Source organism: Sceloporus undulatus, chromosome 1 (genome assembly GCF_019175285.1).
Source record: "Sceloporus undulatus isolate JIND9_A2432 ecotype Alabama chromosome 1, SceUnd_v1.1, whole genome shotgun sequence".
Classification (NCBI taxonomy): domain Eukaryota; kingdom Metazoa; phylum Chordata; class Lepidosauria; order Squamata; family Phrynosomatidae; genus Sceloporus; species Sceloporus undulatus.
In genome coordinates this window covers 319,707,101-319,725,194 of record NC_056522.1, presented here as the reverse complement: position 1 = coordinate 319,725,194, position 18,094 = coordinate 319,707,101, and the positions used below count along the sequence as shown (strand labels likewise).

The 18,094-nt window shown below is 39.0% G+C and overlaps 1 protein-coding gene across 1 annotated transcript in view; it reads left to right on the top strand.

Moving 5' to 3' along the window:
• TYRO3 (TYRO3 protein tyrosine kinase) overlaps positions 1-18,094 on the top strand; it is a 104,170-nt gene that overhangs the window by 23,516 nt on the left and 62,560 nt on the right. The window contains exon 4 of the mRNA XM_042445616.1: positions 12,236-12,406. Coding sequence (XP_042301550.1) covers positions 12,236-12,406 — 171 coding nt within the window. The remainder of the gene's footprint in view (positions 1-12,235; positions 12,407-18,094) is intronic.

Genomic DNA, 18,094 nt, shown 5'->3' with positions numbered 1-18,094 from the left:
AGCCAGTGTCAAAGACTTATTCAAAAGGTGGGGTAAAAATTAAGTAAGGCATGTAATAAGATGAGAATAAGACTAAAAAGGATAGGCTTCAAATCATAACATTCTCTAAGAGTTAGTGTATGTCCAATGACTTCTGAAGACAACTATCTTATAACTATTATGAATCAATATAGTTAGCTACAGCCGTCAGGCTAATACTTGAGTCTAGAGGCAACCTTTACATAGTCTGTTTGGCTCAGGGGCCTAATGGCTGGAGGTATAAGAGCTTGGCTACTGAAGGTTTAAGGTCTCTCCTGATGCCTTACAGAGAATTATCATTTGATGGGTACAGATTTTTCCACATACATTCACTGGTTAGTTTTTCAAATAATCCATGATTATAATGCCAGGAAGAATGATATATGTTTTGCCGTTGTTGTTGTTGTTGTTGTTGTTGTTGTTGTTGTTGTTGCTGCTTGTGTTTAAGTTGTTTCCAACTTATGGCATCCCTAAGGCAACCTATCACAGGGTTTTCTTGGCAAGATTTGTTCAAAGGGGCGTTGCCTTTGCTTTCCTCTGAGGTTGAAAGAATATGACTTGCCTAAGGTCACCAGTTGGGTAATGGCTGAGTGGGGATACAAACTCTTGTCTCCAGAGTTGTAGTCCAGTGCTCAAACCACTACACCACGCTGGCTCTGATTTTCCTCAATTATCCATATATCAGGTTTTAAACATTTGTAGATCTGAAGCACTTCAGAGAAGTACTTGGGATTTTGTTCACCAGCTTTGCTTAGACTAATTCCTGTTAATTTACACCAACTGTTGCCCAAATTCAGAGGGCATGCCAAATAGCACTCTGGTCTAATAGCAATGTAACTATGGCCTGATACAGACAGGCACAAAGCGGCGCACTGCCACCAATTATAGGGTTCTGGGCCACACAGCAACCACATGGTCCGGAACCCTAGAATGTGTGGACGCCATCATCATGACGGCCTCCCATCCACACGGGGGCCACCACGATGACGTTCGTAACGCACAGCATCTGCACATCCATGACAAGAAGAGACGTCATAAGGATGACGTCTCAGGAAGAAGCTGCCAGTGGATTGTTGGCGTGGTAACTACAAGGCCCCGCCAACAATCCAGAGGAGAAAGGGGTAACCCCTTTCTCCTCTGTAGGGCCGGGGTGTTCAGGGGCATGAAGCTCCAAGGACACCGCTTTTCCGGGCCATGGAGAAGCGGCATTTTGCCTCTTCTCCGTGGCCCGGAAAACACCAGATTGGGGCTGCCGGTGAGGTTGCCCTGGCCCCAGTCCAGCATGAAAAGGGGTGGGTGCAGGCCACCTCTTTGGGGCGGTCTGTACCAGGCCCATGCTATCCAAAGCTATACTATTTTGAGTAGGTGGTTGGTTTCTTTATAGCATGGAGTGGTTGGTTGTCTTTGGGTTATACCTATCTATAGCAGCTCTCATAAAGCTAACTGTATCAGACCTGCACTGTATCTGGAAGGGATTATGCAGCTGCAGCAAGGTTACATTGCTGATGCAGTAGGCAGTACTCTTCTGTCTGACTCAGAGATGAATCAGTGTCCCAGCATAGGCTTAGGGTTCTGTGCTGCTTCATATACTTGTCTTTTTGCATGAAGAACCTGAATCTTTCCTAGTCTTTAGAGATTTCAGAATTTGTGTGTGTGTGTGTTTTGCAATTGCCGTTGGTACCTAGAAATAATATACGTGGGATGTGTGGATGCTCTCAGCCACAGTGGAGAGAAAGGAGCTTATGGCATATCCAGGAGCTTATGGCATATCCCAGAATTGTAGTGTGAACTCAGGTTTCTTTTATCTTTAATCTGTCAAAAGAAGGAGGTGTGTGGGAGGAGGGAGCGATTTTTGAAGAGAGGGAGATAACTGGAGGAGACCTAAGGCAAATATATGTCTGGGTTTATATACATATATATCACCTAACATGCATAGTCTCCTAGTGTCTAGTAAATACATCAGAACACACATAAAGTACACAGTTCTACACATGGCTCCCATTACTTTAACAAAGCTTCTGTCATCTTTCCCCTTTCACTGTCCTTTGGTCCTTCAGCATAAATAAGACTCCACACAGTTCAGAGATTGAGATGAAGCTTTTGTAGAAGCCATTATGAGCTCCTTTAATCTGTCCTTCATCTCTAGTGTGCCTGAATGGAAAGAAGAAACAGCTGCATGTATCACCATGAACAGAACAATAATGGACGTAGGCCTGGGTTCAGATTTCTGCTTAGCTAAACATGCAGTGTGTGACAAAACAAATGCCTTTCAGCTTTTGCTGCAATCTCTAAAAACTATAGTGTCCATGACCCACATTTTTAAAATGGTTGTGAGGGAAAACAGTTTTTAAAAAAGCCCTTTGCACATTCAAAGTGACACATAAACAATTATGAATATTGGATTTTGTCTCAAGACTGAGATTTGAAGCTTTTCAACTAAGGGATTTTTATTTTAATAAAGGGGAAGCATTTAGCTATTTCCTATTCATGTTGAATTATCTAAAAGGAAGAGGACTTCAGGTCAAGTTCTGAAGGGCATACATAAGCTTCTGAAAGACATGCAAGGTGAGAAGTAAAGCAGCCTTCCTTAGGCAGTGGAAGCTATGTGAATCTTGAGGTAGCCTTAAAAGACAACAAACAGGAACAGTAATTGATAATAATTGTAAATTATTCCATTTGTGCTGAGGAAGTGGGCAGAGAGATGTCATATGAATATTGCACCTCAGACATCAAAATGCCTTGAGTAATTACTTCACATAGCTTCACTGTCCAGTAAAACAGAACAGGCAATGCTGGGTTGCCTTACTTTTCTGTCTTCCGGGTTTGAGGTAGGAAAGCATGGTTGTCTTTATATTAGTTTATTATTCTCTGTCTACTGTTTTAGCTAATTGTTTTAAATATCCATGTTTTAATGTTTTTAGGTATTTTAATTCTAATTGTTTAATTCCTTTTTAAGGGGGCGGGGAATATTTGGTATGTACAGTTTTCATTTTAACTTGTATGCCGCTTTGATTGTCCAGACAAAAAGCAGGATATAAATAAAAAGATTACTATTATTATTAGTAGTAGTAGTAGTAGTAGTAAGTACTTATTTTCTACCACAATTTTGTAAATGTTGTTCCCTTGATATCACAATGAGCATCTGTACTTCTGTCACCAACACTCACTCCTGCTGTCAAAATAAGCAGGTTAATTGACTGTGTTTTCTGCTACTTCCAGGCTTGGCTATGATTTTTTTTTTCTATTGTGTAATTCTGTACCCTTATAAATACCTTACCATTCACCTACCTTTAAAATGTATCTTTCATGGCATAAATCTACTAATGCACATGAAGTCTGCTACAGTCTACCTAAGAAGTTTCAGGGTTATGGGCGTGTCAGACTTCACATACAAAGAGACGTTAACAGACTTTGACATCCTCATTATTAAAACACTCTGAGTGTAGTTTATTCAGCGGATTATATAGCTCCTGCTTTCATCACCTGAAATCTAACTGCTTTTACGTAACAGCAACAACAACAACAACAACAACAACAAACCATACTGCTTTTACATAGCAACAACAACAACAACAAAAATCTTATTTAATTTAGAAACGACACTGCTGGGGGCTATTCGAATTGGCATTGTGTGATGCTTCTTGTTTAGAATCGAAAACAATAAGCTGTTATTTAAAGTTGGTTGTCATAGATGAAATGCAATATTGTTTTAAGTAAAATGGCTGTTATTGGATACCTGGAAAAACAGCACCACAATTACTAAACCTGATATTGCATGGGGGGGGGGGGCAGAAAACAGCCAGGCAAACCACAGTTAGCAGGCCATCTTCCTGCTGCTAGACTATTCATTTAATTTAAAAATGCGTGCAATTGTTTAATATTTTTGTGGAACCTCCAGTTTGGCCTTTACTGTGTTATTCAAACTGCCTATATACGTCACATTTGTACAGAGCCTGAGACATTGGGCCAGAATATGGCCAGAATATTCTGGGCTGCTTCCTGAATATTCTGGCTCAAGAGCTGTCCCAGATTCCTCCTGTTACCTCCATATTCTGGATGGCTGTCTGCATACGCATCCTGCTCTGCCAGCCAGTGCCACTGATGATAGCATGAGTCGCTCCCTCTAGGGTCAGAAACAAGGCATCCAGCATCAGTCACATTGCTGGGTGCCTCATTGTGACCTCAGAGGGAGTAACTTTCACCGGTGGTGGCTGCACCAGGCGGCACAACAGGATGCATGTGTAAACAGCCACCCACTGTCACTATGGAATGCTCTGAACTTTTCTGTAAAATCCAGAGCAAAAGGTGAGTTTTTAAAATCTGATTTATCAGGGATAGGACAGATTCAGTGCGGAATTGGCCTTCCTTCATGAAGACAGTTTGCACTCAAATTGGGGTATTGTGCCTGCCTCATGTAGATAGGTCATGTTGAGGGTGGCAGGGAGAACTAGTTTAAATGGCCCATGTAAACATGTCCATTGTTGCTTATCTAAGGCTACACTAGACATTAGTGCATCTAAAGCCACACCTGGTGAATTTCCAGCTGTGAAGATGTTTGAACAAGAGATTTTGTGGCTTGTAACTCACATAGGCCCGAAACATATGGGCCAAAAGAAGCAGCTTTTGGCCACTTTGGGGGCATGACACTTAGAGGACACATGCCCCTAAAGCGGCAGTAAGATCAAAAAGGAGCCCTTTTAATCTGGCTCCTGTGGTGCACGTCTTGGGACTGCAGGTGGTGGCTTGCTTTGGGAGTGGACTGTGCGGTCACTAAGTCTCAGTCTAATCGTGGCCAGAGTGGCCAGAGGCCACTCCTTCCTGGCTGTCTACTTTGCATCATAATGACCTCCCCCTCCCTCACACATATACATACATGCAAATGGCAGAAGGACGTGATACATTTGATGACAAAATGTTTGCTTATTTGATGACAAAAATGTTTGCTTATTTCACTATACATTTATATCCACAGTAAATAAGGAAGCAATGTTAATTACTGTATTAAAGTATTAAACCACTTGAGAAGATCATTGTTCCTGTAGCTCCTTCTAACATGTAAAGGTTTAACTTAGGCCCAATACAGATGGACAAAAAGCGCTGTCCTGGGGTCAAAATTAGTGCGCGGGACAGCAGAGCATCTGCACGCTCCCGAGCCATACGCCATAATGGCTCACCCTCATCTACCCATCAGGAGCAGGTTCTTTTTAGGGCTCCCGGAGGCTGCAGCATTTGACTGCTGCAGCCTCCGTGTGGGACAGAAAGTGGCGTCTCAGCACTCCTTTCTGTCCATCTGTATCCCCCCCCCCCTTAATTTCCTTTCAGTGAAATCCCTAACTCAAACAGTTCATAACTTATAACATAAGGATATGTCGGGTATAGTTAACAGGACAGGTTTTTTAATTATCTGATTCTTTGTGGTCCTACAAATCAAAGATGTTTATCCCGAGTCACTTATTTAGCTTTGATGTTAATATCAACTCTTTAAAATATCTTTAAATATCTTTAAATATCTTTAAATATCAACTCTTTAAAGTGTTTGGCACTTTAGCTCTCTGCATTCCAATATAGTAGAATTAAATCTGACTATGCTGCAGTTGCTATTCAAATCATTTTCCTTTTTTTTTTTTTTTAAATTTATTTAATTCATAAAAAACACACTACAATACAAATACATAACAACACATAATATACACATAACATATACATACTTCAACATTACAACCACTACACCATAGAACATAAATCTTCCTGTATCTTCAGATATCCATATATCTATCGAATTATAGATACTGTTATAACTTGCTTACTACATTTCCTTTGTTCACTTTGTTCAAAATTTATCATCTAATTCCTTACTTGAAAAAATAGATGAAACTACATGCCAGATAAAATGAGAGAAAAAACTCTATATAGTTTCAAGGAAATCTCCTTACATTTTGTTGGTAATGCCTTTGACTGTTCTATATATATAATTAAACTCGATCAAACTTAGAAAATAAAATAAAAATAAAATAAATAATTCAATAAATTCTAATGCATCTTAATTCAGATGACCACATACTTTGTCGAACTGTATTACCTTCTCCTTATGGGATAGGTGAAAAGGGAAGAAAGGAAGTTAAGCCATAAGGAAACCTACACCTGAAAGTTCCTATTATTACCATTCTTTCAGGAGGTTTAACGTCTTTATGTCTCCTTTTCTCTCAAAAAATTTAAACACTTGTTTCCATGTTTCTAAAAACCGTTCTGATGATTCATAATTTAGTTTTCTTGTCAATTTATCTGCTTCGAAAATCTCGTATAATTTAACAAACCACTCTTTTATTTTTGGAACCTTTTGTTTTTTCCAATTTTTTGCATATACCATCCAATAAAGCCTTGTTGCCACCTTTATTCAGGCGATAGGGAGTTTGCCATATCCTTTTCTCCTTAGTTTCCCAAACACATGACTCTTACAATATGCAATTCATTGAGCTGGACATGAAATTAGCCCAGAAACAGGTCTGAAACAGGGTCAGAAACACAGGGCTCTAGTACTGTTGAATGCAGATGCAATTCCCACCATCTTTCACCAACTGCTGTCTGGCTAGGGCTGATGGGAGGTGCACTCCATTATCTGAAGAGTTTCCTGTTACCTATCCCTGTTCTGGAATAATGGTTTGTTTGTTTTTTTAGTGGGTACACAGCCAGTAACAAAGATTGCTGATGTTTACAAGGTATTGGGATTGAGCTTTCAGATTGTGTGCATTTGAGAAGAACCTATGACAACACCAGTTAATTATGAGTAGTTCTGGGGACCAATTTCACCAGCCCCCACATACACATAAACTTAATTCACCACCACAGTTTGGCAGCACAGCAGTCACGAAAAGGCGAAACACAACGTGCTTTAAAGCAAAGACATTCAGGGAAACGGTGCTTGTTTTAAAGGAGAGTTGAACTTCTGAGAAGCTTCTGGGAATGTAATTCCTCTTTAAATAAGATACATTCTCCCAGTGCAGTTTTTTTTAGAATAAAAATAAGTTTTACCTTTAATACCACCAAACAACTAACTTGCAGCAGCAGGCAGTATAGCATGAGCTGCCAAAAATGAGATGTGCAGCCTTCATGTTGCCTGCCTTTGGTTTATGTGAGGAAGTAAAGTTGTGTGCATTCAAACCAAAAAGGACCTGAAAGCAAGGACAAGCCTTCTTGCTTAGAAAGTGCTCTTGGCTAGCCTTCATTTCATCTCTGTGTGATGTCACTGTGCAAATATCATTTTGAGGCAATAACCCAGCCTACATAAACACTTTGAATCCCCATTTACTTCGGATGTAGGTATGTGCTGCATTTTCCCCCAAATAGAAATGTTTAACTTGGGCTGGATTATGTCCACAATTGATATCTTGAACACAAATCAGTAGATGGAATTCAGAATCCTTTGCATGGCACACTGAGAATGATACAAGATAGCAAGTGATAGTGTATTGATTAGACTACTCCCATGTAAGCAAGAAAAGTATCTTTGCTAAGATAAAATCCTAACATTTCATATTCAGCACCAGTCTTACATCCAAGATTGATCATTTTAAAATGGGAGTTTGGACATGGGTAGGAGGCCTTATGGCATAAAGAGTTTGGGCTAGATGTCATAGTGCAATCTATAGTTATTTATTTGTTTGTTAGTTTAATTACATCAAACAGGATGCAAGCACTTTCATGACAAATATACAGGGAAAAAAGGGATCAATATAAACAATGATCTAGTTTAAATGGAGGGAAAGTTTATAATAACATATTCCCAAGGGAAAAAAAAATATCTCCAGTTAAGTTACACCTGTCCATAAAATAAGAGAGCAATAGGCTTAAGAGGGAAGTTAATTTGTGCATTTTTCTTAAACGTCAACATGTCAACATGTGTCAGTTAAACACTACAACTAAACTTTCTGAGTAAGCATGAAAAGGAGATGAGTCAGTTACCTTTCCTCTTTGAACAGTCCAGAAGAAAAAAATATTACAGTTAAAGAACAGGCAAACTGACTGTTGGACTGGTAGATAAAGGACTGATTAGTGTATTAAAGTCAATCTTAAACTGTGCTCAACAGACATGCGCAGTACCATTGCAGCCTTCACCATCACACAGTGCCAGAGGGGGGAGAGCAGGAGAGAATAAGACTTGGGTACTCTCTCTCTTTTTTTAAGAAAAAAGAAAAGAAAACCTATTGCGTGATTGTCACTTGCTATCTGATGTTCTTTTTGTTGCCTATTTTATTGAACCATTTCCTGTATTGCTATGTGTTTTATTTGTATTATCCTATCATTTCTTAGATTGTACGCCATAGGCAGGTTTACTCTTTTATATTTGTTGTTTTTATGTACAGCGCTGCACAAATTTACAGCACTATATAAATAATAATAATAATAATAATAATCTACTTTAACTCATATTAAGTGTATTTTAATTTGTAGAGTACACACTTTTTAATTTTTTGTGAAATTTCATAGCATATACATCATTTATTCAGAAACGTTTTCTATACTTTTTCAATCACTAGTACAAAAGTTCAGTTTCAAATCTATCAGCTAATGAATAATTTCCCACGCCACCTATGCTAACACAGCCTATAGCAACAGTCCTCTTTTTCAGAGATGGTAGAAAAAATAGTTTGGGACAAGCATTTCTTCTCTCTTTTTTCATTGCTGTTTTAATTATTTTTTATGCTTAAGAGTAAAATGTGACTGCAGGTGAATGCATTTTTCATATATACCGAAAGCCCCAAGGGAAAGGTGTTCAAAGTCAGGATATAAAATAATTATCCAGTTTCATATTAACAGCTACAGTCTTCAGCAGTTAGGCATCTTAGTTTTGAAAATGTTTCTTAAGAAGTATGACAGGTGTTTTAATATCTAGGCTTCTGGTGAATGTATTTGTATTACTATTTCTCAGATGTACAGATATGTATACCACTTCATAATAAATGCTTAAGTGTTAACAATAAAATTTACACAGAATGACAGTAAAGGAATGATGTAAAACCCCTTTTAAAAAACAAACAAAAACAAAAAGGTTGTGCACATACAGCTGCAGCTGCTCAGCTGAATGTAAAAGTCCTTCAAGAATTGTATTGCCAGATCGGGGATATTCCTGTTTTCCATCTTGGGGCCAAGACTTGAGATGTAGAGACAGCTAAAGGGTAGTTCCTGCTGATGTTACAGGGCTGACCATGGTCATGGCATCAAGCAGGGTAAATTTTTAAACATCAAGCACAATTGATCAGAGATAGTCATTTAACAAAACAAAACAAAATGAAAACCACCAAGTGTAACAAACAAGAAAATATTTATCTGTTTAAAAGTTAAGTTTTTCAAACTCCACATTAAATAGGAGGAAGAAATTTTGTCCAGCTCTGCTTTTAACAACATATGGGAGTTGTCCAAGTTCTCCTTTGAACAGGAAAAAATTGTTAACACTTTTACAAATACTGGTTTTAACATATGGGAGTTGTAGTACAATTGGCCCTTGGTATCTGCTCAGGATTGGTTCCAGAACCTGCCATGGATACCAAAATTCATAGATGCTTAAGTTTCATTAAGTACAATGGCATAGTAGAATGATGTCCCTTATATAAAATGATCAAATCAAGGTTTTCTTTTGGGATTTTTTTTCTTTTACTATTGTCAAGCTGTGGATGGTTGAATCAATGGATAACCAATCTGTGAATATGGAGGGTCGATTGTATATCCAAAGATACGGTACTTTTCTTAGCAAAAATAAAGTTTCCCAAATTCTGTTTTTAATGGATTGCTCCTGTTAACTGGTTCCCTTCACTGGCCATACTGTATTTTCCTTCCTGTTTTAACAGGCATGTTGTGGAATCTTCTCTCACCCCAAAAATTATGATAATCATATACATAATAATGCTGTTAATAATCACTAGATGTTTTGACAAGGGGGGGGGGGAATGATCATGATGATGATAGACCTTCAGGGCAATAGAGACCAACAGGACAATCCTATCCATGCATGACTATTCTATTGAGTTTAGTGGGAGTTACAATTTGAAAATGCTGGGAATCTAGCACATCAAGGTCTTTGAGAGGGGGAGCTAGAAAGGGAGAGAAGGGAGGTGTGATGCATGGGGTAAGAGGAGAAAGGAGAGAGAGAGAGAGAGAGAGAGAGAGAGAGAGAGAGATGAATGGGGAAGGAGGTGGAAGACAAATGTGGCCAGGAAAATTAGAGAGGGGGGAAGAAAAAAAGAGGATGGAGGGGTTGCAGAAAGGAGCAGGAAATGGGTATAAAATAGTTGTGGGGAGCTGGAGAAAGACAGATGAGAAAGAGAAGAAATTTAGTTGCGGATTGTTGGTGGGGGGTAAGGGGAAGAAGAAAGATTTATTTATGGAAGGATTTATTTATTTGTTTTATTAAAATATTTGTAATCTAGCCAATATCATGGAATCTCAGGGCAACATTCAAGCAAAATAAATTTAAACAGTTTAAAATAATAAAATAATTCATGTACATGTATATTTTAGAACAAACTAACTAGGCCCAAAAGGTTAATACAATGTAAAGTCTAAGGCTTTCATGGCCAGAATCCATAGTTGCTGGTGAAACATCAGGAATAAACTCTTCCAGAACACAGCCGCATAGCCTGAAAACCCCACAAAAAACTATGGTTTTAATACATTTTAGTATTTTACCATGGCACTTAAATAGAGCCAGCATTGGTGCCAGTTGACATTGCACAAGGGGGTGGCCACAGCTAAGAATGCCCTCTACTATGCCATTCCACAGTGTAGTGTCCCCATTGGCACTGGGAGACAGAGTAGAACCTCTCCAGGACACTTCAGCACTCAGGTGAGGGTATAGAGAGAGAGAGACTCTCTCAGGTATCTGGGTCTAAAACCACTTCACCAGCAGCAGCTATCAGTGCAGTTAAGTAAGTTATTATATGGTCTCTATACAGTACTCCAATCACCAATCTTGCTGCAGTGTTTTGCACTAGTTGTAGCTTCCAGGATCATTGCCAAGGGGAGAAAAATGAAACTAAAGTGGGAGAGACCCTGAGACACTAGGAAACACGAGAGGAGGTGACTGTATCCAAGGGTTTGGGGGAGGTCGAAAAACATTAAAAAGAGGATGGGTAGAAGATCTTTACATGAGAATGGAGTGGGGAGGAGAACATGGGAAAGTGTGGTGAAACTGAGTAAGGAAAGAGAATCAATTGTGTAAGCAAAGCTGAAGAAGAAATGTATGCATACCGTGCTTTTTTATATAACAGTGATGCAACAATAGCAAGTACATTTCTATACTGCTTATCAGTGCACTTAAGCACTCCCTAAGCAGTTTATAATGTTTAAGCCAATTGCCCCCAAGAAGCTGGGTACTCATTTTAATGACCTCGAAGGATGTAAGGCTGAGTTGACCCTGAGCCCCTGGCTGGTCTTGAACTCATAACCTTGTCGTTTGTGAGTGAGTGACTGCAGTAAAGGCATTTAATCACTCTGCTAACAGGTGCACATATGCCTCAGACCAAGAAAGAAAATTATACCGTGGTGTCAACCATTTAGGATAGGAGAGGAAGTTGGAAAGTGGTGTGAAGAATCCCCAAGCAGCAATTCTGTAGTACCAAATTCAGCAACTCTTGAAGCAGCTTAGTACTATAGTTTCCCTCATTGATACTTCCTTCTGCTGAGCCCTATTGTGTGAGGGAATTTTACGGAAGGAGGGAGGGAGGAAAAGAAGGAGTTAGGAAACCCTCTGAAAGGTCTGTAGCAGGCACTTTGATGTAGCCTTTGACAGTAGGGGCAGCAGCACACAGAGATACAGATATTTATATATTCTTTTCAGATCAGCACTCTCACTCTGAGATTCCTCCCCTGAGGACAAGAGAAAGGGGGCCAGGCCTTGAGAGACAGGGAACTCTGATCAAGAAAGTCTATAGAAATAAACTTTTCTATTCCTCTACCATCCACTTTTCATATTATCATCTTCCCCCGTTCAGTAACTGATCTCCTAACTCAGCTGAACTGAGCTTTTATTCAAGAGAAAAAACAAAAATATACTATAGGTTGAAAAAATCAAGTTCTTGATGCAGTATTTTATTATATTTTTTACAGAGAGCACACTGGCTGCCACTGTTCAGTACAGTATGAACCTATTATGAAAGAAGTGAAGGTTTCCAGATGGTTGAGATGAAAACTTTCCTGCTGTTAAGATTATACTTTGTTCTTATAGGTGTTCCTTACTTCACTGTGGAGCCAGAAGATCTCTCTGTCATCCCTAATACACCTTTTCATATGGTCTGTGCTGCAGCTGGCCCACCTGAGCCAGTTACAATTGTCTGGTGGATGGGTGATTCCAGAGTGGGACTTCCAGATGTCTCCCCCTCCACCCTAAATGTGTCAGGTAAGGCTTCCTCATAAGAAACATAAAACCACCAGGAGGACTTGCTATTAAGGAAACAATAAAAATTGCACAAGTATCACTTTGCTGATGTTACGTGAGATTGCGTCTCATATGTGTTGCAATTCTAAAAAGTAGTACTGAGTACCCAGTTTACTGTGAATGTTACCGAACATGCAGTGATCTCTGCTGAATTTCCGTGGAACTCTGAAGTGCAAGTTAGAAAACCCTGTAACAAATACGTCTTCTTAAAATCTTGTGCCCCACTTACTGCAAGTGCATTTCCTGAAGGATTTTCTCCTGTGTCATTTTGTGACTCTTATAGCCTGAGTAATTTGTAATGCTTCTGTTTCCTCAAAAATAAAAGCAACCAAGACCAGTACCCTTACCAACTTGTTAGTAGAACAGAGTGATAGAGGAACAGAAATGGAAAACATACAGGCACTGAAATACTCAGGTGCACTTAAAAAGAAAAGGCTATAGAATTAAAATATAGGGCACCTATGTGTATATTGGCTGGAGTTTCTGAATCCTTAAGACAGGACTGAAAAGTTTATAATGTTTCCTAACATACCATAGCCCCCTCTTAACCATTTTGACCCCCTCCCAGTTTAGCATGGCTAAAGAACAGAACCCAGGAGAGGAAAGGCTTGACTCTATTAGCTAAGGCAGCAATCCTCAGCAAGGTTGCTGCTGGTATTCTGAAACTCCAGACAACTCCCTTGATCTCTCTGTTTGAAATGTATTCATTTATTTAAATCTTTGGGGTGGGTATCTGGGTGCACTGCAGAGCAAAGTACCACAGCCTTCACTGGCCTGTCAACTTAATTCGCTCACAATGCCTATTCACCTCACACAGCCCAACATACACTGTTGGAAATAGAAAATAGTGTGAAAACCAGAGATCAGTGCTTTGCTTTCCACTGTGCTTTGGTAACTGCTAAAAAAAATTTAAAAAAAAAAGAAGAAGTAAAAAAGATGTAGTCAAAGCCTACATGGGGCAGTAATATGTGGGATGGTGCTACAGAGAGCCCAAAGAGCTGATATTGCTGAGTAACACAGCCACAACTAACCAGTATAGAAGGGAGTAATGCCCCATCTCTTCTGAAGCCAACTCTAGAATTGCCAACAAGTGGAAATAGGTTTTCCTCAGAAGAACCAGGATTTGAGATATTGAAGGAATAGGTGGTTTCCCATCGATGGTTCATATCTTATTCTATCCTAAACAAAATGGAAATTGGTAGCTTTGTTGAACTGCAAAACAGGAATCACATATGACCAGGACTTTCCAGACAGAAGTGCACATAGTTACAACGCTCTGAGCAGTCTGTTATTTATTTCATGCTTATTTTGTACAAACCCTGAGGAGGATTAAAATTCCTTGTGCTGGAATCTGTTTCATACTTTCTAGTACTCTCTCAGCTTTGCATGTTGGTTCTTGTATCTGAAGAGAAGAGGAAGAATCAGAGGGTGAGCCAGAATGTGCTTTCACTAGGTCACGGTTTCTGAGCAGGCAAGAAATAAGACGTATTAATTTTTTTAAAAAAAAGCTAATGTCAGCAGGAAAGAGCATCAAAATGCCCAGAGAACATTGTGTGGAAGAAAATGAGGTGCGTCCAAAATTTCAGTGAGTCAGCCGATTCACATTGAGAATTCATTGAGAATGTAGATTGCTTTTTCAGAACACAAAATGTGGATATTTCTGTTTGCCCTCAAAAATATGTTTAGCTTTATCGCAGTCAAAAAGAGCAATAATCACACTGGTGTTTCTTGATCTATTGTCAATTAAATACATCACTTCAAGGTTTCACAGAAGGGTTTTAAATGTATCTTGTTGTTATATTTCTGCTCAGCTTTTGGTCCTCCACTCTAATTTTTAATTTTATTGTATTTTCTCTGTATTTTTTATTGTTGTGACCTGCCCGGATTCCTTGTGATTGGGTGGGCTATAAATAAATCATTTATTATTATTATTGTCATCTTCCTTTTCAAGTGAAAATTACACAAACCTATTTCAGGCAAGTTTTAACAGTGTACCAATGCAGACATGCCTGCAATTTTAGATTCTGGTCTATCTTGAAGCAAGTTAAAGTCTAGATAAGAACCTCTAGGTTATATCTAATTGTTATCCCAATCTGTACAAGTATACCTCAGTTAACAAAGTCTCTGGCAAAGAAAATCTTTTTTGCAAAGTTATTTTATAATATTAATAATAATAAAATTTTATTTATACTCCACCTCTCCAATTAGATCAAGGCGGCTGACAACATTAAAAGAACATTAAAATACAATACAACACAATATCCCACAAACCCACCCACCTACAATAAATACAATACAATTAATTTATAAAGATAAATGTTTAAAACAAAGCAGGCAGTCGATGGGAGGCGACTGAGATGCTAATCTGGGAAGGCCTGCCAGAAGAGATCCGTCTTGACCACTTTTTTAAAGCAGTCAAGATTAGCAATATTCCGGATCTCCTCTGGCAGGCCATTCCTTAACTTGGGAGTGGCAGAGTAACTGATTAACTGCAGCCAGCCTAGTTTTCGCTGGCTGCAGTAAGTTTTTCCCAGAGGACCTGAGTGTGTGGAGCGGATTTTATGGGAGAAGCCGACCCTGTAGGTAAGCTGGGCCAAGCCATGAAGGGCTTTAAAGGTCATAACCAACACCTTATACTGTGCCTGGAAACTAATAGGCAGCCAGTGGAGGGACTTTAAGATTGGTGTTATGTGGTCACCTCTAGATCTGGCTGGAGACCAATCTGGCTGCCATGTTTTGAACTAATTCAGGTTTCCGGGCTAGGTACAAGGGTAGCTCTATGTAGAGCACATTGCAGAAATCAAGTTGTGAGGTTACCAGTGCATGCACCACAGTTTTTAGGTCTCCACGTTCCAGGAAAGAACACAGCTGCCGTATCAGCCAAAGGTAATAACAAGCATTTCTGGCCGTGGCATCTATCGGCACTGATATCTGAAGCAACAGGTCCAGGAGCACCCCCATGCTGCAAACACAGTCCTTTAGGGGAAGTGTGACCGCATCCAGGACCGGTTGACAAACCTCCATACCTGAATTAGGGCCTTTAGTAATGAGTACCTCCATCTTACCTGAATTTTATGCCTCTCATCCCCCTTTCCCTCACTTTTATTCCATGTAGCTGGAAGTTTTTTTAAGTAGCATCCACCTTAGGAGTATGATGAAAGAAGGCTTTAAAAACCCTGACTTTCAGTGTTGGTTGCAGCTGTGTGTCTGTAGTAAACAAAGCATTAAAGCTTTAGCTGGGAAAGAACTGAATTCTATTCTAGCTGATATTACTGTACCTGTGTGTGGCTGCTTACAACAGGTAAGTTAAACAACAACTGCCTCCAGAATCTTACTGAGTGTGTGTGAACAATAAAACAGACTGAAAAAGGGAGAGCAGATAAGCTTTCCCCAAAATGTTAAGAAAGCACAGATCTATAAGTTTTGCCACCAAAATGGAAATCATAAGAAAAATGGAGGCTGGTGAAAGAAAAAGTCATCCCTGAATGCATTTTGGAAGAAACTTTCAAATGGTCTATAAGAGGTTCAAATGTTTTTGTTTACTTATGCAAGGCAAACTTGACCTGGCTGTTTTATTTCACTCACATATATATTGTTAATTTTGAATTAAAACATCACTAAAACATGTTCAGTTCCTCCTCTTTTGTGTAGTCTAGGAATCTATCCCTATTCTTTCCATGTTATTTGTGCCTCTGGTACTAGATTTTCTGTTACATAAGTATTGCCCAGGAACACATCAACTTTGGTAATAGAGGCCTGTGATTATTATGGCCAGATCTAGAGGTGACCATTATCTATGATAATGTTTCCAGCCCTAGTAAATATATAATAGAGAAAAAGGATAACAAGATACAGTAGAAAAATTTAGGATCAGATAACATTGTGAATAGATCAATAGTAGAGGAAAATATGAGAAACTCTCCTGCATCTTCACTTCAAAATCAGTAAAAGTTTGATGTTTTTATTTTATTTTATTTTATTTTTTATTTTTTCTGTCATGTATCTTTCCCTGCTCTTAGTTTTGTCTGCTTTTTTAATTCGTTATTTGGCTTTTGTTTGTCGTGATTTGTGATTTGTGTGTACTTAAGAAAATCAAATAAAAAAATCATTTTAAAAAAAACTTTGGTAATAGAGGCCTGTTACAGACTGCCAAAATAAAGCTGCTTCGGGTCTCTCTGGAGGTATGCTATTTAAATGATGCATGGGTCCTAAGAGTCCGGAGGTCGCGCCAAAGCCACACTCCATTCCTAAGCACTGGAGTGCAGCTTTGGTGCAGCTTTTGGATTCTTAGGATGCATGCATCATTTAAACAGCATACCTCCAAAGAGACCCGAAGCAGCTTTATTTTGGCAGTCTGTAACAGGCCAGAGATATACCTGTAGTAGACTCATTGATTTAATGGGACTTGTTAAGTCAGCACTTAGATAAGTCCTGTTGCTTCAGTTATCTACTCTACTTTGAACTTAAAATTGAATTTTGAAATCTGAAAGGAATTTCCCCAGACAAATATTTCCCACTTCCTTGTTTGTTTGTGAATAATTGCAATTTTTTGTTTTTGTCCAAATAAAATTACAAGTGTTTACCTTAAACAAAAGCAATCAAAGCTAAAAGGATTGGTCCAATAATGCAGTGGAAAAATAAATGTATGGAGACTATTCCAAGTATTATAGGCCTGAGTCTTACTAAGAACCTAGCTTTTTCTGTAAACAATAGTTTTGCACTTCCTGTCGGCAGGATGTCAATACTGACTTAGGAGGAAATCACTCATTAAGCTGTGGTCAGAGGCCTCATCTCTTATCACCGTGTGATAAGGGACAAAATAAACATTTCAAGAAGCATTCCTCTTCTGGTTGAGTAGCCTTCACAATCTTATTTTATCCTATCATAAATAGCTATACTATTGCTAGGACAAATTGCTGCTTATCAGGAGATACCCATGTGGATTAATTGTTACCAGTGCTTTGTTTGGAAGGAGGTCTGGTATTTCAAGGCTGAGTAGAAGTTAGAGTGCATTAAAGGATATTGTGCAGCTTGTGTTTGGTGCACTATTTCAAGAACACTCCAGATTCTGGACTGAGATACCAAGATGCTTGTGCACTTTGTTGTAGGAGCTAGTACTCTGTTTCTTATCTGTTGCATTCTTTAGACAACCAGCAGGAGAATAACAGTCCCAGCAAATGTACAACATGGAGGGATCTGGTTCTAGGATATGACACCAGAAAGTTTTAGTAGAGTAAATGGGATCTATAGGAGCCCTGGTGGCACAGTGATTAAATGCCTATACTGCAGCCACTCACTCACAAACCATAAGGTTGCGAGTTCAATACCAGCAAAAGGGCTCAAGCTTGACTCAGGCTTGCATCCTTCCAAGGTCGCTAAAATGAGTACCCAGAATGTTAGGGGCAATTAGCTTACAGTTGTAAAACGCTTGGACACAGTTCAGTAGGAAGTGGTATATAAATGAAGCTGATTATAGTATCATTTGAATGCAATTAATTATTGGGATTTAAGAAGCTGAAAGGGTACTAGGCATCCTAGGTTTTGTTGGAACAATAGCTTTAAGAAGCTTGACCATGTAATTATTCTGGTGTAGAAGGAAAGCTCCATGTGTATCCAGTCTTCAGCTTTCCACATGAAAAATTAGATGTA